At 41.7% G+C, this 25,982-nt stretch overlaps 1 protein-coding gene across 3 annotated transcripts in view; it reads left to right on the top strand.

Moving 5' to 3' along the window:
- The window catches only part of DMD (dystrophin), a 1,951,120-nt gene that overhangs the window by 1,412,659 nt on the left and 512,479 nt on the right, over nt 1-25,982 (top strand). For all 3 annotated transcript variants that reach the window (XM_036016633.1, XM_036016635.1, XM_036016634.1), the window contains one exon: nt 8,304-8,515. In XM_036016633.1, the coding sequence (XP_035872526.1) occupies nt 8,304-8,515 (212 nt within the window). The remainder of the gene's footprint in view (nt 1-8,303; nt 8,516-25,982) is intronic.

Raw genomic sequence — 25,982 nt, 5'->3', positions numbered from 1 at the left:
ACAGGGTCTGGCATAAATAATACCCCTTTTTGATTGCAAAATCATAAGCATGTCATTCTGTAACATAACAACATCACAATCAAGCACATCATAGGACATTTTAGGGGAAATGTTTGAATTAACACTATAAGGTGTTACACCCAAATTATTACCCTACCAACCACACCCAAGCAGCCGTTACTTCTGCTGGACCCTGTATGCGCTACTCTTCACCTCTTCATATGACCCTAAAAGATTTCCCTGCAATTTAAGTCTTCCAGCTCAGTCTAGTCTACCTTGAACTTTTCTGTACTCTGGGGAATCCCTGAGATCCACAGTGCACTCCCCTTAGCAGGTCACACATCTTTGCTGATGACAGTAATGCATTGTTGAAGCTTCTCCATATAGAGAAGCAAAAACACCTCACTTTGGTGTGGTTCTTAATGCTTTTATTCATTATTGAACTCTACCTTCACAACAATCCTTTGGTTGCACAGCTATCATTATTTCAGTGTTTCAGTGGAGGCAGTTAAAGCTGTGGCGAATCCACATTTGCAAATTGAATTGTCAAGGTGTCTCTCTAAAACCTAATCACAGTAACTTCTAATTCTCAGACTGTAACTTCAGTGCAGAAATTGCAACAGAGCTGTTCTTTGTTCTGTTGCAATGTACATTCAAAATGCAATCATTCCATTTTCGAAAATAACATTTTTCCCTAGGAGAGACGTTGTGGGGATTTATATCAAAATAATGTATACCAATAATCAAACACAGGTAGCTTAAAAAACCTGAGGTGATAGATCGGTAAGTACTCAATCACCGGAACTGTTTCCTTCTTTGCAATATTGTGCTTCTCGACATGATTGCTGTGTTTCCACTTTGACACTTTGGGAGATCCGTAAATCAGGACACATGCTGAATTCCAGTCTGTCATCCTGAGTCGGAGCAACAGTTATTTATTTCCCTTTATTATCCAGCATCTACTTACTGCACAAATCAGTTGAGAAGCTTTTCATGGTGGACCTCGGAGAGAAGAAATGCACACATTTGGATAGCTCTTCAATTGCCATCATGCACAGATTGCCTGAGTTTATATGCGTATATTTTATTATTATTTCCCTTTTGTATGTCAGATGAATCTACTATAAATGCACGTCTAACAGTATGGGCTCTAGTGACCAAATACATTGCCATACTATATCTTTGCTCTATCATTGATGTCCTGGATGAAAACTGACAATAATATCTTAGGCGAAGGGTTGAAAGTGTGGTAGAATTCTGTCATTTGAATTGTTGCCCAATTATGGACAATTACCATGTCTATTTGAAGGCCAGCCGCCACAGCAGTCCAGTTCCAAGATATCAGCTTTGCTTTGATGATCTTCAGATACTATGTTTCCTTTCCACTCCATGACAAAATGGAACATGTATCAAACTTCTAAAAATTTTTATATACGTTTCTGCAGGTTCTACTCTTGGGACACGACTTTACTGCTTTTATTAAGTCACTAAATAGCTGTTTCATTATTCTCTGTGTGCTGATTTGTTTCCATGAGCCCTGTCTGGTTCACTGTCCAATGAGTATTTCTAAAATGTTCCCTGCCCCACAAATCTTCCATCTACATTGTATCATGTCCCTAGCAAAACCACGTATTTCTTCCTGTCATTCATCTCTGCCACCGTGATGCATATTTCACAGGTTGCAACCCTTTTGAAAAAGATGAATTTTCTAAAGTTATATTAGAACATGTTTTACAAGTCAAATAACATTTTATTAAGTTCTTATTGAAGGACAATGTGCATCAGGAAAAGGGCACACACCATAAATGTCTAGCTTGGTGAATTTGCACAAACAGAATACATCTGTGTGAGCATCACCCAAAACAAGAAATGCCCAGAACCTGAGAAGCCCCCATCATATCTCTTTCAGTGACTGCCAGTCCCGCAAGAGTAACCACTATTGTGACTTCTAGAGTGTTCTTACTTTTCCCAGGTCTTGTACATCATGTATCTGGAACGAAACAGTACGTCCTTGTTTTCAGCTGGCATTTTTCCCTTAATAGCGTGTCTGTGACATTAATATATATCACTGCATATAGTTGTAGATATTTCATTGCTGTTGCTAGATAGTATTCTATTGAGAAATATACCACAAAGTATTTATCTGTTTTACAGTAGGTAGGAATTTAGGTAGTTTCCTATTTGGGGACGCTTCCAATGTAGTACATGTGTTTTGGTGACTGTAAGTATGGATTTCTGTGAGAGTGCACCGGAAGTATGCAATACCTGGGGGTGAAATGCAAGTCAAATAATATTTTAAATACACTTGATAAATTGACTATCTGGGGAAATCTTCTGGTGAATCCTTTTGCAAAGGAAATAATCTCCCCATAATTTCTGCTATGCAAAATGGATGCTCACATATGGTTGGTTATTTCACGAGGGGAGGTACATCTGCTGACTGTCTTTCTAGTATTCATCTAATTGTACTTATGTAAACAGCAACGCGATATTTTTATTGTTGTTATTATCCTCAAGAGCTCAGTATGTTTCAGCATCTGAAAATGCCCATAAAATACCCAATATGTACATGTACCTTTCAATACTATTCCATCTAAAATTTCATTTAAAAGACAAGCTGAAGCCACAAGGCATGCCAACAGATTCCATGTGATCTACATTGATTTTAAGAATGTTAGAGCCCCGGCTGGTGTGGCTCAGTGGATTGAGTGCCGGCCTCTGAACCAAAGGGTTGCCAGTTCGATTCCCAGTCAGGGCACGTGCCTGGGTTGCAGGCCAGGTCCCCCTGGTGGGGGACATGTGAGAGGCATCCTATTGATGTTTCTGTCCCTCTCTTTCTCCCTCCTTTCCCCTCTCTCAAGAAATAAATAAATAGAATTTTCTAAAAACAAATGCTTTAAAAAAAGAATGTTAGAGATCATTGATTAATTTAGCTCACAGGATTCACCTTCCATACCTTTTAATGTATCTATTTTTTTATCAAATAAGAATATTCTACCAGTAAACATGACAACAAAGATGTTTTATTCAAAAAAGGGGGGTTGATGCAAAGGCAGTATTAGAAACAAAGGATGTCCAGAAAATGTTTATTTCTAATGGGGATCATGAAAAATCAAGGGGAAATAAAAAGAGAAATGTAAACAACTTAAGCCAGCATTCAAATTACGTAAACCTGAAATGCAGCAAAGGGGCTGTGACTGCTTTTCGGGAGGAAAGCCTCCAGGTGCTCAGCAAGGGTTAACTTTGGAAGTGGCGTTTTTACATCTCTATAAAGAGGAAGCATGAGTGATTGCAATAGCCTACATGCACAAGCCATTTGATAGTTATTGCTATCAAACACTGGATCATAAGATAGGATTTTTTTTTTTTTTACCAGAACTCTAACTTAGACTAGGTTCTCCCAGAAACAGACCTTCACACAAACGATTGGAGCCAAGGTGCTTCAGGGGATCCCACGAAGGACCAGTAGGGAGCAGCCCAATGAAACGGGGAAAGGAAAGAAGCCAGCACCGGAGCCAGTTACTGAGCAAGTTATTGCTGTGGGCCGCTGCCATTTGACCCTGCTGAGTGAAGTCTGAGAGATACAGAAAAATACGCCTCACCCGCAAGGGGTGATTGCCAGCTCTCATCTGTCACTGGCTGATTCATTCGTCCACTCCCTACAGTCAGATTTCTAGCACTCCACCCGAACCATTTCCTGTGTGGTCTTCAAGGAATCCCATGTGGTCAAAGCCAATGGACACTCTGAGCATGTGCTTTGGTGAGCCTAATTGCTTGGATGCAAGTGCTGGCTCCGCCCCTCACTATCCGTTTGACCTTAAAGCAGCTCTTTAACGCCATCTGTGTTTCTTCATCTGTTCAACGCAGAGAACAGCAACAACAACGGAAATGGTGATTCTTACCTCATAAGGTCCGCATGATGATTCAGTGAGATAATACATGTGAAGAGCTTAAAACAGTGCTTCGAATAGAGTAGGTATTCAAGTCAGTGTTCTTGTATATGAATTTCATCATCTCTTGTGATATCTGAGGCCTTTCAAAGTGTTTTTGAAATTCATTCTTGCCCATGTTTCTATGAAAGTACACTTTGCAAGTGGTCTTGCCTCTCTAGCCATGTTTCATCCTATTGGCTACGTTCGCTGTAGTCCATCTTTATGCGCTATATTTTCTCGGGCTCTGTTTTTCACATTCTGTTCTGCTCTGCTTCATCGATACACCGTGCCAATGCGAACGCATTCACATCGGTGGCTTCTGTTACTCTTCTGTCACGATTTTTAATCCTGGATTTGTCTCTCTCTCTCAAAATATACAGGGAGAGACAGAAGTAGGTTTACAGTCGTGAGTATGCAAACCACTGAGTTTATTCTTGTATTATGATTGTTAACCATTGCGTTATTTTCCATATGAACCACTGTAAGCCTACTTTTGCCCTGCCCTGTACAGCCCTGTCACAGCACCGCCCATCCATCTGACCATACTCATAGTCCTGTGCGAATGTCCTCAACACCTCCCACTGATTAGGTCCAAGATTGAGCTCATTATCTTTTGTCCCTGGAGCTGCTCATCCTGGATTCGTCCAGTAGAGAATGGATAACACCTCCAATCTAACAGGCGCCAACCAGAAGGCATAGAATCTTAGGCTCCTTGGCTCACCCAGCGCTTTGCATTATGCTGCTATCTAGTAGTAGGCAGTAAGGAAAATGGGGACCCACAGGCTAGATGGGTGGATTGATGAGTAGCAGGGCTTAGAGGAGTAGGTGGATTGTTGAGTGAGTCTCTGGCCTATAAGTTTATCTAGTGAAGTATTATCTGATGATCATGTACAGTTGAAGGTCAAGGATGCAGACGTACATTCTTCGTGGGACGCACACCGCCAACGAAGCAATTTATCTCGCTACATTACACACACTTAACCACTGTGGGATGAAAACTTTAATTGTATGTTTGTCTGAACAAGTGGTCTAGGCTATAAAATTTCCTTCATTTTTCCACAATTAAATATCTACCCACATAATAAGAAAAACTGCTTCTTCATATCAAGAATGGCCATTTTTAAAAAACATGGTTTATATCTACGCTGGTTGAATTGAAACATAGGATGTATAAAAAATTCACTGGCATGAATATGAATGACTTACCATGTTGATACAAGAACTATGAGGTGTTCTAAAAATGTTGCTAGGATAGTGTAATGTCACTAATTAAGTCCGATTTAGGCACAGGCAACTTGGAATCAAAGATTTTTTTTTAAGGGAAGTTGATTTTATTATTTTCAGTTACACATAGTATATGACAATAGGCTACGAAAACAGTGCCAATTATGCATAATAAAGTAGCCTACTATGATAGGATGAAGAAATGGTTTGTAATTAGAATCACTTCTGTGTTGTTCTATGCTGGAAAAATATTTCAGAACACTTCCCGACATTTTTATTTATAGTTTAAACAGTTCCTTAGAATAACATTGATGCTATTCATTTTGTAAACTCAAGTTTCCGTAGAATGATCAAGAACTATAAATCTCAGAACTATAACAGGTGCTGCACTACCCAGCAGGCTCCGCAGCAATAAGGAAACAAACAGAAAAAAAATAACAGTGCTCAACAATTATAACGAGAGACTGACATTACACAGAGGTCTGGCAGTGTGAACCGAAGTTGAAATACAATATGTTGACTGGTGTTGCAACACATCTCAAACGCCCAGACAGAAATGAACCCGATAAAAGGAATGAGCACCCCTTACTTGGTTTCACATGTTCCAAGGACCCGATTCTTGATTTCACATCACAGTCCCCGGTCTGGTAGCGCGTTATCTAGTCCTGATGCTCATTTACCAAACACCTCAAGTCCTCATTTAAGTCCTAACTTCGCAGAACTTCACAGCAGCAGCGACAGGGTTCATGAAGAGGGCGTAAACCGGCATGATGAAGGGAAAGTCAGGATTTTATAATACTGTGCTGTGTACATTTTCCTTGTCCACCCACAGCTGGTCTTTGCCCTTTGCTACTCAGCTGCGTGCTCTGGGAGGCTGCTCTGTGTCATTGCAGGTCTCCCATGCCCTTTGGCTTCCAGTTGCTTTGGCCACTGGGGAGCCCTAGCGGGAAATTGAAGAGAGCAGGCAGAGTGAGGTCAGGATATTTATTCTCCCGGTTGCCTCCCCATGAAGCTGCCTCCGGCTGACTGTGTCCCTTGACAGAAGGTTACTGCTCTTCTGAAGGTGCTTTTTCCTCATGACTCTGGGCTCCCGGCCGCTTCTCCCTCCTGTCATTTCTGTGCCTGGCTGTAGTAGCAGCAGCAGCGCCACTGCTGCAAGGCCTGGGTCCTGTTTTCCCTTTGGTGCATTGCCTACCCCCCTGAACGTGTTGTCACTTGTTCTTTTGTAAATAAGCCTCTCAGACTATTTGGGCCAGACCACAGAGGAACATGTGTATTGAGCTAAGGTACTCCAGAGGATGGTGGAGACACATTGAACAGTTTAAATAGTAGAGTGAGTGATCAGACCTATATTAGTTATTACTGTCTGAAGTGTAGACATTAGCCCTGGCTGGTGTGGCTCAGTGGATTGAGCATGGGCCTGTGAACTGAAACGTAGCCAGTTCGATTCCCAGTCAGGGCACATGCCTGGGCTGCAGGCAAGGTTCCCAGGTTTGGAAGGTGCAACCAATTGATGTATCTCTTACACATCGATGTTTCTCTGGCTCTCTTCCTCCCTTCCTCTCTCTCTAAAAGTAAATTAAAATATATTAAGAAAGTATAGACATTACCGTGAAAAACAGACTTGAGGTGGGAGACTATATGGAGTCTATTTCACACGTGCAGGCAAAATATAATAGCGCTTTGCCATGGTAACATGTAGAAAGAGGGAAGTTCTAGATTAGAGAAATTAGTAACCAATTACATATGGTAGTCAGGGAGGCTTAGGGAAGATTTAGAATGCCTGTCAGGTGTCTTACTTAAAGGAATAAAATAGATGGTGGTTGATGACTTGTTTCCTATGGCTTTGTTTCCATTTCATGAAACCAGCATAAAGAAAAGATGGCATGACCCTGGCTGGTGTAGCTCAGTGGATTAAGTGCCAGCCTGCAAATCAAAGGGTTGCCAGTTCAATTCCCAGTCAGGGCACATGCCAGGGTTGTGGGCCAGGTCCCAAGTTGGGAGCATGTGAGGGGAAATCACACGTTGATGTTTCTCTCCCTCTCTTTCTCCGCCCCTTCCCCTCTCTCTAAAAAAAAAAAATATATAATAATAATAATAAAATAAAATCTTTCTTTAAAATTTTCTTTAAAAAGATGGTGTGGACATTAATGAAGAAGACAAAATAGTGTGGTCACATTTATTTTTACCCTTCCAAAATGAAGTATTTCAGAGCATAATCTATAGGCTATCCATCTTCTATCTTTGACATGCAATGATACCAGAAAATAGCCTTAGTATGAGCCTGTCACACTTACCAAGTAGAATCGGCATGAATTTTTAGATATCATTACAAGAAGTTTCCAGAATGCCTGTCTGCTCTTGAGTTGCCTCAGGAGAAGACCCTAGGAAAAGGTTTTGAGAGCGAGCGGTTTATTTGGGAGTTGAGGAAAATATCAGTAGGGGAGTGAGGAAGTGAAACGGGTATGGCAAGACAGCCAGTAAAGGATGGTGCGTTATCACGCAGGTCACTCTGGTAGGCCACTGGGGCTTTATGTCCCTGGGAGAGCTCTGGAACCCTTGAAAAACACCTGCCTCACCGTTCCCTCCCTTAGCACCGAGGGAGCTAGAATATTCATCCCCCAGCACCTGCTACCATCCGGCATTGGTTATAGGCTGCTCCTGGGAGGTGGGGAGGGAAGAGGGGAAGTGCCAGCTCGCTGGTGTATCCAGCCCACCACTTAGGTGACAAAGCGAGCTCTTTGTGGCGGCGCACAGCCTTCAGGGAATGAAACGTGAGCGATGGCATTAGAAGTCAGACTGCTGGGTATCGAAGTGGCATGGGCGAGGTATCTGGTGTATTCTGGTATAGAACCTTTCTAGAATTTATTCAGATTTGTTCTAGGCATTGAGAACAGATGGAGTTAAATGTTTACGTACACTGCTGATATTCTAGGCGACCTTCAGGAAGATAATTCAACAGAAGCTCATGTTTGCCATTGAAAAGCACGTCAGGAATGCAGCTGTCCATTGCCCTAGCTCTGACAAAGTGAACGGTTTTTAATGAGTAAGAGAAAACGCGAGCTATTTGGATGTTAACTTGAAAATGTCTTCTGAAGACTAGCATTGAATCCTGTATATTTATTTATTTTTTTCCTTTTATTCCAGTTGAGAGAATTCAGAATCAATGGGATGAAGTACAGGAACATCTTCAGAACCGGAGGCAACAGTTGAATGAAATGTTAAAGGATTCAACCCAGTGGCTGGAAGCAAAGGACGAAGCCGAGCAGGTCTTGGGGCAGGCCAGAGCCAGGCTGGACTCCTGGAAGGAGGGGCCCTACACCACGGACGCGGTCCAAAAGAAAATCAAAGAAACCAAGGTTAGAATCAAAGATACGTTCTTGAAATTAAATCCCAGGTACACTGGATCCAGTTCTATCAAGGATGAAAATGTAATGATTTTTAATGTAAACTTTTAAAAAGAAAATTACATTTAAGCTGAAATGAACAGCCAAGTAAAGTAGAGATTAGAGGAAAATGGATGGCTCATATCGATCTTAAAATTAATTGAGTTTAGTAGCTCAGTGGATTGAGTGCCAGCCTGCGAACCAAAGGGCTGCCGGTTCAGTTCCCAGTCAGGGCACATGCCTGGCTTGGGGGCCAGGTCCCCAGTAGGGGGCATGAGAGAGGCAACCACACAGTGATGTTTCTCTCCCTCTCTCTTTCTCCCTCCCTTCCCCTAAAAATAAAATAAATAAAATCTTTAAAAATCAATAAATAAAATGAATTAAGTTTAATAATCTGCATGTAACGGGCTTGCTTTCACATTGCACCATCTTTTAAAACTGCTTCCCAGTTGATAGACATACTTACGTAGGAACGTGAAGCCAATCAGTAAATTCCTTCCTAGAAGAAAACAATAAGTCTACTTTCTGCTCCTTTATTTGAGGGCCCCGAGTGGAGAGGGGAAGGGTGGGCGGAAGCACACGGCAGACATGAGCTGTTTGCCCCCGGGCTCTGTCCTCCAGCCGGGCTTCTCTTCCTTCTCCCTCCTCCTCCCTCCTCTGTCCCCCAAAACTGCACCATGTTTTTGTCCACTTGCTAGACTACAGCTCTTTGGAATAAAAGAAAAAAGGGAAAGGCAATAAAATGTGTTTTGAGCACATTTTATCCAGCACTGTGCATAGCACTTTACATGCATTTAATCCTCTCAAACCTCGTATTTACGGGTCGGTTTGGAAAGCCCTTAAATGGTAACCAAAGGGGAGCCTTTGGGAAATTTTAAACAAGGGAGCACATTGGTGGGAACTTGATCAGATTGAGTATTTGATCAAAACCCTCTATAGATATATATTTTTTTTTTCTGGCAGAAAAAGACCTTCTGCTAAACAGACATCTGAATCTCAGATTAGCTATGTCCTCTGAGAAGAAAGTCATATTGTTTTTTGGGATGAAGTGGCTTTCACTTCTAAATTAGGCAGCGTTAAGCTGTGCTAAGCTTTATAGCATACGTACTTACACTAAGTTCATTCGAACAAGAAACCCCGAAGTCTCAATAGCTTAATACAGTAAAGGTTAATTGCTTGGTTGTCTCGTAGTCCGATAGAGGTTGAAGAGCTCTTCTTGGGAGCTGTCCTGCAAATGGTGATGTGCAGATCCAGGCTGTTCCAATTGTATGAAACTGGCTTTCTAAACTCACAGCTGCCCAACGTCAGTGGAGGAGAAGAGGAGAAATTGTGCAATCCATGCGGTCATATGACTGGGGCTGGAGATTGTATACATCACTTCCGCCCACATCCCATTGAGCAAAACTGGTTCCCTGTTTAACTTCAGGAAGGGTACTTGGGAATCATGAGCTAGTGAACTTTTAGCCTCTGCCATATCTACTTTTCCAAAGGACCTGAACTACTATGAGGACAAGGCATTTATTTATATGGCAGGAATGCTTGAGAGTCACATAGGGTTTTACAGACTTCTCATCACTTCATTTGGAGGCAACATGTAGACAAATAAAAATGTATTCTTTCATGAGACACTAGTTACCACTAAGGTTTTCTCACTTGGATGGACATAGATGAATTAGGAATGTCTTATGATGATGTTCCCAATTCCTGGTCTGACTATGTGAAACCTAGAACCTATAAGGTTATTCTTAAAGGCGCTGGTCTTATCCATAAGGTTCTCAGTATGTTATTCTATTCCTTTCTCCTCTCAAAAAATGCAGGGGTCTGTGCATCTAGCAAATCACGGAATATTGTGGATAATGGACGAGGAGGAATTAATAAGGAAAAGGAGTTTGCCCTGGGCCGTTGACTTAGATGAGGGGAAGGAGAGATGAGACAGATACAGTGACAGATTTGATTAGGGGAGGAAGACTCTGGAAGTTGGCAAATGAGAAATAATCATCTTAAAACCTTTGAGAATCCTAAAGCTATCGCAAGAATGATTAGGATTTAGTAGCTCTCAGAAACGCAAGAAGCTTTAAATAAGAGACAGAAGGAATTGCGAGAGAAAATATGGAAGAACCCAATTTCACTGTCAAAGCAAGCAAGATGGCTTAAACATCTAAAACAAAGACAAGATTGTATTATAATTGCTATCTTTGTGAAAATTTTGAGATTAAAAAATTGCTTTTGAATAGTCAGGCTGAAAGTACATCATGAAAATGGCTCAGCCGTTATCTATAGAAACTGATGTTTTTGTTTGTGTGGGGAATTTAATCATACATATTGCTGCAATTTCAGTGTAAGTTCATAATACAGATAAGGATGACCAAAGCTGTAATTTTCCTGTCACTTCCTCAAATGACATATGCTAAATCTAAGAGTCATTCTAATGCGAATACTAACATTTAGTGAGTCCTGACTTGCTATTTGTCAAAAACCCACTCGTCACTTTACATAAACTGGCTTATTTCATGCTCTCACAGACCGTCCATGAAAAGCACTATTATTTTTCCCAGTTTACAGGTAAGAGAGTTGAAGCCTAGAGCAGTTCGGTAACACCTCTCACAAGTAGCAGAGTTCGGATGTGAGCACATAGCAGTTCCTCTTGTAAATGACCTCACAGATCGTCTCTTCTACCCATTGTCCACGTGGGTGAAACAAATCAAGAAACGCCATGAGAATTAGAAAGGGAGACGCCTGTAATTATGAATTGGCAAATAAGATTATAATACTGCTAAGTCAACAGGTGGAAAAGAAAAGCAATGAAATACTATACTGGGGAGAAGTTTTCATATTCTGTTTCAGTATGAAAAACTAAAAAGGTCACTGAAATTGGATTCCGTTTTTAATGAAACTGCTACTTTTAATTTTTATAAAAGAGAGCCTATAAAACAGAGCTCTGGACTTTGTGTCTAATATGTTGTCACTACTGACATTAGCTGTCTCATCACTCACAATCTTCTTTTAGAAGAAAATGTGAAAATAGACATACAGGGACAGCGATTGAGTTGAACACAGATCTTTTTGCTCCATAAATTGTTTGAGTCTGTGTGCCTATGATTGGCAAGAGAGCCAGTGACCCTGGTAAGGCCATCATCGGACTCTGTCTACAGTGTCGGGGATCTGTGATTACAGCAGCCAGCCTCCCCTGTGTCACTGACGGCAGTCCTCAATGTCACCATGAAATGCTTTTTTTTTTTTTAACTTTATTTATTTTTATTTTTTTCATGCTCCTTATTTTTTTTTTAGATTTTATTTATTTATTGTTAGAGAGAGGGGAAGAGAGGGAGAAAGACAGGGAGAGAAACATCAGTGTGTGGTTTCCTCTTGTGCACCAACTGGGCACCTGGTCCACAACCCAGGCATGCACCCTGACTGGGGATTGAACCAGCAACCCTTTGGTTTGCAGGCTGGCATGCAATCTACTGAGTTAGACCAGCCAGAGCTTTTTGGTTTTTTTTTTATTGTCGTTCAGTTACGGTTGACCCACTCCCCACCTCTCACTTTCAGTCCTCCCACCTTGTCTTTGTCCATGAGTTCTTCATACATTTCTTGACCTGACCCTTCCCCTTCTTTTTCCATCACCCCCCTCTCCCCTCCCCTCTGGTCACTGTCAGCTTGTTCTTTATCTCCATGTCTCTGGTTCTATTTCATTCACTTGTTTGTTTTGTTGATTAGGTTCCGCTTATAGGTGAGATCATGGTATATGTCTTTCACTGCCTGGCTATCTCACTCAGCATAATGTTCTCCAGCTCCATCCATGCTGTCGAGGAAGGCAACCATCCGCCATGTTATAGTCTTTGAAAATTTAAACCAGTCATCTAACCTGAAATGAAGAAAAAAAAATCACCTACCATTCTGATATTTCACTGTTTGTAATTGCTAATATTTATCCCTAATCTCTTCCATTTCTTATCTATATATTTTAATTATCTTCATGATATAGATAAAATTTGGATTTCTGATTTTGAAGGATTATTGTCCAAGTATTTATACATGTCACTGTACAATTTTTAATAGTTATCATTTTTAAATCTTTGTAATATTTTGTAAGTCCCATCTTTAACCATTTCTTAGCCATTGGACATTTAGAAAACCTCCTCTCTGAGTTTGAAAAAACAGTGGAGAAAAAAAGGAAACAATAACAAACTCTTCACAAAATAGAAGTCAAATCTGAGATGGCATCTGAGAAAAGTCTATCTTGAAAGTATGGAAAGGATGCCCTGGCCAGGTAGCTCAATTGGTTGGAGCATCGTCCCCATACATTAAGGTTGCAGGTTCTATCCCCAGTCAGGACACATATAAGAATCAACTAAAGAATGCACAAATAAGTGAAATAGCAAATAGATGTGTTTCTCTCTCACACTCTCTCTTTCAAATAAATAAATAAATTTTAAAGAATTATTTTTAAAAAAGAAGAAAGTATGGGAAAGGTGGACGGAGATGGCAACTGGAGAATTTAGATTTGGTCAAAGAACAGACCCTCGATGGCCTGTCGTGTCAGTGATTACTGAGCAGATCATTAAAAGGTGCCCACAGTGTACACTTACTTTCTTTCTGATATAGCCCTTCATTTTTCGGAGACAAAAGCATAAAGTAAGTAGTTGATTTTGCCAATCACATGGCTTCACTTGATCTTATCCGCGACCCTGGTAAACCAGTAATGTTCCTTTGAGATGAAAAGGCACAAATGAGGGAAAATCACACAGGATTTCTATCCTAACCGAATTCCCTGCCAACAGCCCTGACAGAATCCTATGAGACATGATGCCACTTAACCTTCACAAGGGGCATGGGGAGGGGCCATTGGCACCTAAAACCCCCAGCAGTGGCCGTCACTGGGCTGTGCCTTGGCTGACTCCACCACCTCTTTCCCCAGGCTTCTAAGATTGCTCCAAACTTGGCAATGAACTCTTGGAAAAATTATTTCTTGGTGATTTTAAACTTCTTTTTCCAGTGTCAGGAGAGATTTACCAAGGCTCAGAGTTTTCATTTCTTTTCTTTTTCCCCTTTGAGCTTTTGAAAGAGAAATTCTTTTTTGTCTGCTTTGTGATTGCTTTTGTGTCAAATTCAGCATAAAAGCTTTTCAAACGTGACAGTATTAGTTTTTGTGTGCTTGACCGAGCTAAGAGTACATGAATTCAGCAGAGAGGTGAAATCTCTGAGCCTCGCTCATTGGGCTATATCATACTTGAAGCTATCTGAGGCGAGAACTCCAATAATTCATCCAATTATTAAATAAACATGCCCAAGGCTACAAAATAGCTGTGTTTTGAAGACACTCTTTAGGGAATTTGAAACCTGGATACACTGTAATCACGTAACTAATTAAAGAAGCTGAACTTGTTATATATAAATAAATACGGTAGCTATATGAGGATCTCAAATGATTGTACCAGGAAGGAACTAATCAGAGAAAGTTCTTTTTCAAACAGGGAAGTAGAGCCTTATCGTTTGAATTATTTGTGGGGGGGGTGGTGAGTGGTATTAGGTATTACCCTTATCTGTCATAAGGATACGCAGTTATGGAAGCTGAATTCTTCTTCCACATGTTTTGTTTAATTTCAGACTGCGCAAAATTCGATCAGCAAATTGACCCACACTAGCAGTTGAAGTTTTGCATTTCTGATACAATAGCGAGTGGCAGTATCAGAAATCTTCTTGCTGGGACCTGCCATTTCTTCACGCATTTTCTTTATTCCCTTTTGTTTTCCCCTAAAGCTCCTACGTGATTAAGGAGAAAGAATCAATAACCTAATAGCACTTTTCCTCCCGAAGCAGGTCTAAAGCTATTCGACTTCTCAAAGCATACAGAGTGCTTCCTACGTCGCCGATAGAGCACAGGAAGTAATGAGTAGTTTCCCCAGCTCCTGCTGCACTGTATAAATATTTAATAGAGAGTCACCGAGACTTAAACAGCATTATGCTCGGATTGCGCCATATTGTGCCTCATTCCCTTTTCCCAGTGTAACTCGTTCCGTGCTTGAAAATCGAAGGTGGCTACTCTGGAAACCCACTCCTTCATAAAACCAACAAATTGTAAATATTGTCAGAATTGCCCTTTCTGCACTCTGAAAGTTAACCACGGTTGGCAACACAGTGTACCCTGTGGCACTTCCAGAAGAACAGCGGGCTTCGAGGCCCTTTCACGCGGCCTATTCCCATCACTGTCCCCCAGCTACACAGTATGCTGGAAAGGCAGCAGCCTTGCAGCCACCAGAGAGGGAGGACCAGGACTGGAGTTCCTCAAAAAGACCCACTTTATACCCAGAACGTTATCGCGATGTGATCTGGCTTGCCACTCTGTAGAAGAAACCTATACACAAAGCTTTGTCATTCGACCCGACTTTGAGCTATCTTGGCGAGCGAATGCCTATCTCCAGAGTGCTCATGCAAGGACAGTCAGCAGCAGCAGTTGAAACAGCGCCTGTCTGAGGCTGTGTTACCAGTGGAGATAATCGGGGTCTGGAGAAAAGCTTCCAAGGAAGACCTGGGGAATGAGATGTCTTTGGGGCAATTTGAAAAGCTCTGACATAGTCCTGGGAGACCTAGAAGGCTAGCATGCGTGCCTTACCAAGTGGGGAATATCAATAAAGAGATATAAATTATAAGCAGGGACCAAAGAGAGATTCTGGAGTTTAAAAGCACATAACAAATGGAATTTTCACTGGAAGGGCTCAACATCAGACTTAAGGTGGCAGAAGAATCGGCAAACTTGAGGACAGGTCGTAACTCTAATCTGAGGCAGAGAAAGAGAAGCACTAAGAAAAATGCACAAGGTAAAAACTGACGGAACTGAGGGGAGAAATGAAAATTCAACAGAATGAGGACCTCAGTACCCTGCCTTTCATGAAGATAGAACAACTAGGCGGAAGATCAACGAGGAAATAGGAGACTTGGAAGCCCACCATGAACTAACAGTGCTGTATACAACACTCTGCCCAGTGATAGCAGAATAACGTTCTTCTCCATCCCACCAGAAAAATTCTCCAGGCTAGACCATATGCTAGGCCACAGCACAAATCTCAGTACGCATAAAAGGATCAAAATCATACAGTGTGCCTTCTCTGACCATAACTGAATGAAAGTAAAACTCAGTAACAAAAGGAAATATGGGAAATTTACAAGCATAAGAAAATTATACAACACATTATTAAATAACCAATAGTTCAAGGAAGAAATCACAGAGGAACCGCAAAAACACTTTAAGATGAATGGAAATAAAAACACAACATCAGGAAACTTATGGGATGCAACTAATGCCATGCTTGGAGTGAAATTTATAGCTTTAAGTGCCTGTATTAGAAAAAAAAAAAGATCTCAGCTGAGCAACCCAACCTTCCAACTTAAGAAACTAGAAAAGAAAGAACATGAAATCGAAAGGAAGCAGAAGGAAATAAAAAAGGTTACATGAAATCAGTGAAATGGAAAAAAGGAAAACAGAAAAAAAAAATCAACAAAACCAGAAGTTGGTTATTTGAAAAGATGAACAATTTCACAATTCTTCTGCTAGACTGACTAAGGAAAAAAGCAAGAGAAGGCTCAAATTACAAATCCTAGAAATAAAAAAGGATACATCCCTGCTCACCTAAGAAATAAAACAATTGTAGATATTATAGATGGAAGAAGCAGAAAGTCTGCATAGACCTTAACAAGTGAAGAAATTGAATCGGTAATTTATACTTTTGCAAGGATAGACCGAGGCCTAGATGGATGGCTACATTGATGAATCCAGCAAACATATACAGAACTAATACCAGTCTTTCACAAAGTCCTCAAAAAAAATAGAACAGGGAACATTTAACCATCAGCGATATCACAGGGAAACAAACACTGCAAACCAATTTGCCTTATGAATGCAGACTCAGAAAGTCTCAAGAAAATACTATCAAACCTACTACAGCAACATAGTAAAAGGGTTTTAGACCATAATCTAGTCAGAAATATTTCAGAAATACAAGGTTGCTTTAACATACAAAATTTAATCAATGTAATGCACCATATCTGTAGAATAAAGGACAAAAACCACATAGTCATCTCAGTTGTTCCAGGAAAAGCATTTGACAAAGTCCCAAACCGTTTTATGATAAAAGACACTCCACAGATTAGGAGTAGACTATGTCGTAGGTTGATGGTGTCCCCTGAGACTAGAAGAAGCACTGCAGGCCCAAACCCTGGTACCTGTGAACGTGCCCTTATTTGGAAGTGAGGTCTTTGCAGATGGCAGGTCAAGATGAGGTCATACCGGAGTCTGATTGGCCAATAAGCCCACATGACTGGTGTCCTTATACGAAGGAGAAAAGAGGCCTACAAGGAGAGAAGGATGTCATGGAAAGACACCGACCGCATGGAAAACATCACGTGCCAAGAGAAGCAAACATTGGAGGGATGCAGCTTCAAGTCAAGGAGCCCCATGGATTGGCAGCCACCACCAGAAGCTAGAGAGAGGGCGTTTCCGGGGGAGCATGATCTGCTGACACCTTAATGTGGGATGTAACCTGCAGAACTCTGAGACAATAAATTTTGTTGTTTTAAGCCACCCAGTCTGTTGTGTGGTTTCCTGACGGCCCTAGGAACATAATGCAGGAGATGGATGTCTTCAACCTGGGAAAGTGCAGCTGAGAAAAACCTGCAAGTAACGTCATGGTGGAAAACCAAATGCTTTCCCCTCCGATCAGGAACGAGGTAAGGATGTGTGCTCTCGCCACGTATATTTACCACTTTACTGCAACTTCGGGCCTGGCAAGTAGGCAAGAAAATCAACAGAAGGAGCTTGACCGCTTCCTTTCCAGAAGAAGCAAAGCTGTATCTGTCGGCGGATGACATGATCTCATATGTAGAAAATCCTAAGGAACACATTAAATAGTATTAGAAGGAATAAATTAATTCGTCAGATTTGCAGTGTGCAAGATCAAAATACAGAAACCACTTGTTCTTCTATACACTAGAAAAGAATAATCTGAAAAATGAAATTCAGAAAACTACTTCATTCATAATGACATGAAAACAAACTACTTCAGAATAAGAGAAATGCAGGACTTCAACAGTGACAACTAGAAAGCATTGGTGGAAGAAATAAAGGAAGATCTAAATAAATGGGAAAATATCCCATGCTCCTAGATCAAAAGATTTAATATTGTTACAATAGCAATATCCCCAATTGATCTGTAGGTTATGCACAATTCTTACCCAAATCCTTGCTGGCCTTTTGACAGAAATTGCCAAGGGGATCCTAAAATCCAAACTAAAATGTGAGGGACAAGGAACAGCCAAAACAACCTGAAAAAAAAGATCATCGTTGGAGGACCCACAATTCCCAATTTTAAAACTTACTGCCCAGCTACAGCCATCAAGACTGTGTGGTACTGACTAGACATACAGAAAAATGAAATAAAATGGAAAATCTTTGCATTTATGGTAAATAGACTTTTTGAAAAGACTGCCAAGACAATTCAATAGGAGAAGAATAGTCCACAAAACCTCATGCTTCGTTAAGTGGATATCCGCATAAAAAATAATGAAGCTTGGCCCCACTCCACACCATACACAAAAGTTAACTCCAAAACGAATCAATGAGATAAATATAATGTAACTTAAAATCTTACAAGACTAAACAGGAGTACAATGAGCTAGGCAATGTTTTCTAGATATGACACCAAAAGAAAGAAATATATAAACAGGACTTCATCAAAATTCAAAACTATCGTGCTGCAAATAGTATCATAACGGAAGTAAAAAGACAACCCACAGAACGGGGAAAATATTTGCATAGAATACATCTGATAAGGGACTTGTATCCAGAATATGTGAAGAGCTCTTGTAGTTCAACAACAAAAAAGATAAATGACTCAATTACAAATCAGCAAAGGATTTTAATAGACACGTCTGCAAAGCAGATGTGCCAGTGGCCAATGAGCATATGAAAAGATGGTCAACATCATTAGTCATCAGGAAAACCACAAATGCAAACCGCAGTGAGGTACCACTTTATGCTCATGCTAGGATGCTTACAGTTTTTAAAACGACAATGATGAATGTTGACAAGGATGTGGAATAATTGGAACCCTCATGCATTGCTAGTGCAAATATAAAATGATGCAACCACTTTGGAATACAGTTTGGCAGTTCCTGGAGATATTGAACATGGAATTGCTATATAAAGTAAAGTTGCTTCACTCAAGAGAAATGGAAACATATGTCTATGCAACACCTTATATAGATGTTTGTAGCAGCATTATTTATAATGGTCAAAAGTAGAATAACTCAAATGTCTTCAACTAACAAATGGATAAAACATGTGCTATATCCAACAGTGGGATATCATTTGACAATGAAAATGAATAAAGTACTGCTATAACATGGGTGAACCACAGAAGCATTACGTTCAATGAAAGAAGTCAGTCACCAGAGACTGCATGTTTTACAAATCCATTTACATAAATATCCTGTAAAGGCTGGGGGAGAGAGGGAATGGATGATGGAAAGTGACTAATAGTGGGTATGTCACAGGTGGGCACAGGTAACCAGGCTCTTAGTGATTGGGACAAAGAATTGAACCGAACACCCAGAGTTTATAGCAGAGAACATGGGAGCAGGCCAACTCCAAGCAGAGATTGACCTCATGGGCTAGAGGGACTCTATTCTTATAGGGTGGATCCTTCCTGGCTAGTTTTGGTGGGCTTTACTGACCATGTACAAGTAATTGTATTACTTTAAAGCTACTGCACATGTGGTCTCCCATGATCCTCCCCGACTGACCACCAGGGAAGAGGGTCCCACAATGCTACCGAATTGATCCCCCCTTCTCATAGGGTGCCCCTGTACTAGGTTTACCTTTCCCTTCACCACAGAATTATAGCTCTCCATGCTAGGGATTAGTGAAAAAGAAAGGAGTTATTTATTCAAGTTATACAGACTAGGAGTAATGACTTAATGTCTTCATTAAAATCCCAAAGTCCCTTAAAACACACACAGTCCTTCCTTCCCCCCTTTGCCCAGTCTGGGGTACTGTATCTCAGGGAAGGAAATAGAAGTCCATGGCTCAGTCAGCTCCTGGTTCTTCCCAGTAATCTGTGCTCGGCTGGTAGGCCTTCCTTGGTTCTCAGCACCATCGGCTGTGTTACCAGGATCTCCAGCCAAAGCCGTGTGGTAGTTCTTAGCTAAAGCTGCATGGTGATTCTTCTCATGACTGCAGCGGTGGGGGGGGGGGGTCCCCCCTGTGCCAAAAGTGCGTGATCCTCTCTCCACTGCCACAGCCACATGGCTCCCTCCTTACATGGCTGCAGAAGTCTCCACTCAGCCAAAACCGCATGGCTCTTCAATGGCCGCCGAGTCTGGGTTTAAATATCCCTCCAGTTTCACTGGGCTGCCATCCATGAGTCTGCACAGGGGTGGCCCCATGTCATGGAGCCAATCATCTTCAAGCTCTCACACAGGTGCTGTAATTAGGGGGAGTTGCCTCCCAGTTACACCTTGGGGGGAAGTTTCCTCCATCCCCCTGGCTCAGAGCATGGCCACAGCTATTCAACATATCTATGCAACCAGTTAAAGGCTATAGATATGTTAAATGACCACACCAGAGGTTAGCTGCAAAGCTGTTGCTATGCAAAACAGCTCTCAATGGCCCTGCTCCATGCGCCCCTTCCCCCAACTCACACCTGTGATGGAGGGTGAGGACATCCTATATATCTTTCTAATATTTCCTGGACACCTTGAGTTCTGAACCCCATTACAAATCCTTCTTTTGGGGACCCCCTGGCTGCACCCTCCTACAGGCATGGGGTTTCTCTCTCGGAGGAGGAATTAAATGTTTCAAAATTTGATTGTGTTGAAAGCTTCAGAACTTCAGGAACATACTAAAAGCAACTAAATTATAAATTATATATTCTGAATCACAGGTGGCAAACACAAGGCCCGCGGGCCGAATCCGGCCTTCCACCTTGTTTTATCCGGCCTGGCACCTTGTTTCTACCTGGTGGCAGCACTGAGCTCTTGCTTAACAGTTAAGGGGTAGTTACATGTACACAGTCCTAAAGTTACATTCAGCCCTTGAAGGCAACTGTGAGGCTGTTGTGGCCCCCAGTGAACATGAGTTTGACGTCCCGGCTCTAAGTAGGTGAATTTTACGGTATGCAAATAATATTTTCATAAAATTTCATTGAAAAGGCATATGTACATGTCACTAAGACTACAGATTTTTTTTCTTGTTTCTTCAAATTTATAAAATGCTTTAGGAACATAGTTTCTTAACATTGATTAGCAACAGGACCTGTTTTTTTTTTTTTTTTTTTAGGTGACATTACACTAGCTTATTGTATCCCTGGCCCTGGTTCCAAAATATCTGGAGATTGTAGAATCACCCTAGTCTATGAGACAGGGGCACCCCTGAGTAGGGGTGCCTGTCGGGATAGGCTAACTTATGCCGCAGAAATATGCAATCACCAAAGCTAGAGGCCTAACACAAAATTTGTACGTTATTCATGTCACATGCCCCTGGTCGATTCACAAGGGATCTCCACTTAACTTAGTCACTCAGGGACCATGGTCGATGACAGCTGCATCTTAATCATAATTTCATGATCAAAGAGGCGGGCAACATAGTGGATAATGCCATTAGCTCTTAAGCCTTCTGCCTGGAAGTGGCAAGTAGCCAAAATCAGTTACAGTGCCTTCCCTGATTCAATGGGACACAGATGTATGATCCTCGGGCATGAAAAGAGACTGCATGTTTGGGAATAATCATGCAATCTACCGGAGTAGATTGAAGGGGTCTCAAAATGAGTCCAGAAAATGCCACTTTCTGGGGATCTATCCTCTGGCATTCTCTCTGGAGTCGTTTCCACGCCCTCTCAACCCAACTTCTCTTAGATGCCAGAGGTAGCGGGGTGATTTGTTAATTACAGCGCTGCTTACGCCTTTTAATAAGCTCCGCAAATTAACGCGAGAGGCCAGAAAAAGAGAGCGCTTTCCAAAATGTCATAATGAAATTAAGGTAATGAAGCACCCGGCGGGCCCTCCTCCCTGCGTTCTGCTGTTACAAAACTTATTCCAAAGAAGCCGAAAGAGAAATGGGGCCTGAAAGTAAAGAGGGGGGGAAATAAATTGTATGCCATTAGTTTAATTATAAAAATTCATTACATGAAGCCATGTAAGACAGAAAATAATGGAACTCTAATGGGTTGGCCGATAACACATTTACTAGCCTGCTCTCGGCTCGTAGTCATTGTTGAAAGGAGAAAAAAGCGACAACTCAAGTCTGTAGTCCTCAGCGCTGTTGGAAGGATTAAGCTTTTCCAGGAAACTGGAAAATGAGTGCCAGTTTCTGAAACAGTGTCCCCCGTGTAGTGATACCTCCTGAAACGGAGTTGTTTGGTAGTGTCAGAGTTTAACAGAGGACTCTTGAAGTTAATGGCGAGAGGATTTACTTTTGAAATTGCTTCCTTGCAGATATTTTAACATTTCTATGATAAATCCATAAAGAGGTTTTATAGGTCATTTTAATTCACACAAGCAAGAAAGAAATTCTGTTTCTTTTTGCCAATAAAGATTTATAGAACATTTATTCATACTTAGAAGTCAATTGTTTAGTGATTTTTTTTAATGAACTGAATATGTTTTTTTTGCTGTCATTGTTTGGCAATATCTTACTTTATTATACACAATAATTTTCCAATTTTGCTGTATTCATCAAGGAGATTATTTTAGACTCTTCAAAGTTCAGTTATAATCAACCCAGTCATTTTCCTTAAGTTCTTTTAGACAGAAGCATATCTTCTTTAACTAGATTGAACCCTGAATATTGGAGTCAAGAAACCTGTGTTTTTTGCGACGCCGCTTTCAGTGACTAGCCATGTCACCTTCGGCAAGTCACTTAACCTTCTGAAGTCTTTGTGTCCTCATGTGGGTAATTACAGGCCTCAGCAAAAGGAAAAGAAAGGGAGAAAAGGAGATAATGCGCAGTGAAAGTGATTCTGTAGGCAAGGGTCATATATTCGCGGGCCGTGTAATCCAAGAAGAGAAGCTGGAACTTCATCTTGTAGGTAATAGAGCGCCGTTGAAGGGTTTGACGCGGGAGCACTGTGGTTTTAAAAAGATCTCTCTAGCAGCTGTCTGCTGATGGAGTTGCTGCTGCGAGACTGCAGGGAGGGAGCCCATGAAAAGCTTATTGTGGAGTCCAAGCAAGAGATGACGAAGGCTTAATTGGAGGCAGTGGCAATGGAGGCAGAAGATGTGAATATAAGGGAAAATATGGGTATACTCCCTGCCTCCTCCTCCAGTTGAGCATGAACTTAAACTGCAGGAGAAGACTGACCTTGAGACAGAACTTTAGGGAACACCTACATGTAAGGAATGGGCAGAAAAAGAAAAACTTGAACCATAGGAGACCGTGGAGGAGACCCGAAGGGGAGGGGCCAAGAAAGGGTGTGATATCCTTACGTTACAGAATGGCATGCTTATGATTTTGTAATAAAGGGTTATGTAATTAAAAAGGGGGGTGTTATTGGTGCCAGACCCTGTAACTCAAGTAAATAAGAACCTAAAACATTCCCTAGACATGAGTGACTGAACCAGTTAACTATTTTCACAAAAAAAGCTGCATAACAATCAACTTCAAAATGGGTTTGCAGCTTCACCCCGGGGTGGCACTGCTTCAGGCTGCAGGTCGCTTGGGGTGGCTGTTGTCCCACATGTCACTCTCCTGCAGGGAGAAGCAGGCTGGCCCGGGGCATGTTCACCTCCTGGTGATGATGGCAGAAGGACAAAAGGACCAGCTCCACCACAGGGGCCCATTTCACACCTCTGCTTGTGTCTCCTCTATTGACATCCCATGAGGATTAGGCAAAGCAAGTCATAGGGCCAAGCTCACTGTCAAGGGCAGGGCAGTGAACAGCCTTTGGTAACAGGCAATTCCAAGTTACATAGCAAAGGGTGTGGATATAGGGTGGGGTAAAGAACTGAGGCTAATAACCCAATTCACCGTGGAGGCTTCTGCCGGAACAGTTTAGGCGGGATGGCGATGGCAGAACCTGATTTTGATGAATTACACAGTTCTGGGAATGTAATCCAGTGGAGGTAATGAGTGAAGAGTTAGTTGCCTTCGAAGCAACTGAACTGTGAAGGGAAAGAAAATGATGGAGAGCAGACTTTGTTGTTGTTTAACTATGGGGGAGAGACTCGTGTTTAAAGGCTGTGGAGAAAGACGAGAGAGAGGGAGCCCATGGGCAGGAGGGTCCAGAGCAGACGAGGGTCCAGATGCCAGAGCCCCTTCCCGCAGTACAAGAGTCGCTCTTCCTCTGAGACTGGGGAGAAGGATGCAAGGGGTAAAGTGTCATATTTTGCAAAATGCATGCTTCATAAAACATTGATATTTTAGGAAACTGAGGCACAGAAAGGATAGTTAACTTCCCCTTTTGTTACATAACTATCATGTTGAATTTCTCCCGCGTAATTGTAGGTAGCGTCATTTGCTGTGAGATTTCTTTCAGCTTATATCATCAGGATCCAATCGAGAAGCCATACTAGATATTTCAAACAGAGGGAATTCGATACAGTGGACGGTTCCATGGCTGATGAAGGAGTCAAGAAGCTCAGTAGGAGACAGGGAGGCAACCTGGAATTTAGCAACATCGGGAAGCTATTACACCTCAAGGGCTAGAGGGCCAACAAGTGTTACCAAAGTGCAGGACCCAGAGCCCTCTGGTGCAAACTTGACTGCTGGGGGGGGGGAGGCGGGGGCTGTACAGCAGATACTGACACTACAGAGGGAGGGTCTATCCAGTGAGAAATGGAGACACCAAGGAGATACTGCCCACGTAGAAAGAGGGGAAGATACACCATAGTATCACCTTTCCTTCTGTTCTTCCATCTTCCTCCAGGGCCTCTGGCTGGCCAGTTCCAGCCACAGGCCAGCTAGCAAGAAATCCTGGGAAATTCTGATCCCTGAGAGTAGGAGATGGGCAGGAAATGGAACTGAAAGCAAATAGGCTTTTGGCTGTTAGATCACGGAGCTAAACTGTTTAAATGAATCTCTTAGTTCATGTATGCAAAGTGAGAGAAACTACTGTGCAGACCTTTCTGTCCATAAATATATTAGGAATGTATTTTATAATTTTCCAAGCAATTTGATTTATTTTTAAAAGATTTTATTTATTTATTTTTAGAGAGAGGGGAAGGGAAGGAGAAAGAGAGGGAGAGAAACATCAGTGTGTGGTTGCCTCTTACATGCCCCACACTGGGGACCTGGCCTGCAATCCAGGCATGTGCCCTGACCAGGAATTGAACCAGTGACCCCTTGATTCACAGCCCGTGCTCAATCCACTGAGCTGCACCAGCCAGGGCTCAAGCAATTTGATTTAGATTTAGATTTTGACCTCATGACAAATCTAAGGCATGAGCAGAATAAGTAGCCCCATCCTACTTACAGAAAACAAAACTGCAACTTAAAAGGTAAATGACTTTTTAAAATCAAGCTGCACCACCAGTGGCCAAGCAGGACTTCCTAGAAAGACGTCTTTTCATTACTTTGCATTGCCTTTCAGGAAGCGCCTTTGAATCACAGTCATTCAAAAATTTAAAAATCTAGTTCACCTGGAGCAAAAGTTAATTTCACTCATATGTGAATCTCCCAAGACATATTTTATAAGAAAACTTAACTCTCAGCCTTCAATTTTTAATTATATAGGTCTTGTGTACTCACATTTATCTTCTGAATTACAGGGAGCCTTTTATTTTTTCTTAAATATTTTTTAAAGATGTTGCCTATTTATTTTTAGAGAAAGGGAAAGGGAGGGAAAAAGAGAGAGAGAAGCATCGATGTACAAGAGAAATATCGATCAGTTGCCTCTCGCACACCCCCAGCGGAGGACCGGGCTCTGCAACCTAGGTGTGTGCCCTGACCGGGACTGGAACCAGCAACCTTTTGCTTTGCGGGACAATGCCCAACCCACTGAGCCACGCTGGTCAGGGTAGGGAACCTTTTAGAGCTTCCACGTTATAGACAATGTCTATAAAATTGTAAGTCCTTTGCTCTGCCTTCAGTAGAGTTTCACCCTATGGTGAATATATGTGCCTCATTAAAAACAGTAGTAGTAATAGTAGCAGTGGTAGTAGTAGTAATTATAGTTGTAGTAATGATGATGATTATAGCTAATATTTTATTTAATGCTTCATATATGCCAGGCAACATTCTGAGTGTTTCCCTGGATTTTCTCAATTCTCACAATAGCCCTTCAAGGTAAATACTGTTAATGCACCTTTTGTAACAAAGGAGGAAGCGGAGGCACAGGGAGGATAATTACTTTTCCCACTTCTCACATGACCAGTGAGCCACCGAGCCAGGATTCTAACCCAGCAGACCCCGTCTGTCGCCTGGACTTGTAACTACTCTTTCTCTTCCTCCACT

This window comes from Phyllostomus discolor, chromosome X, assembly GCF_004126475.2.
Source record: "Phyllostomus discolor isolate MPI-MPIP mPhyDis1 chromosome X, mPhyDis1.pri.v3, whole genome shotgun sequence".
NCBI classification, from domain to species: domain Eukaryota; kingdom Metazoa; phylum Chordata; class Mammalia; order Chiroptera; family Phyllostomidae; genus Phyllostomus; species Phyllostomus discolor.
The sequence above is the reverse complement of the archived record's forward strand: the minus strand, read 5'-3'. Positions and strand labels throughout refer to the sequence as shown.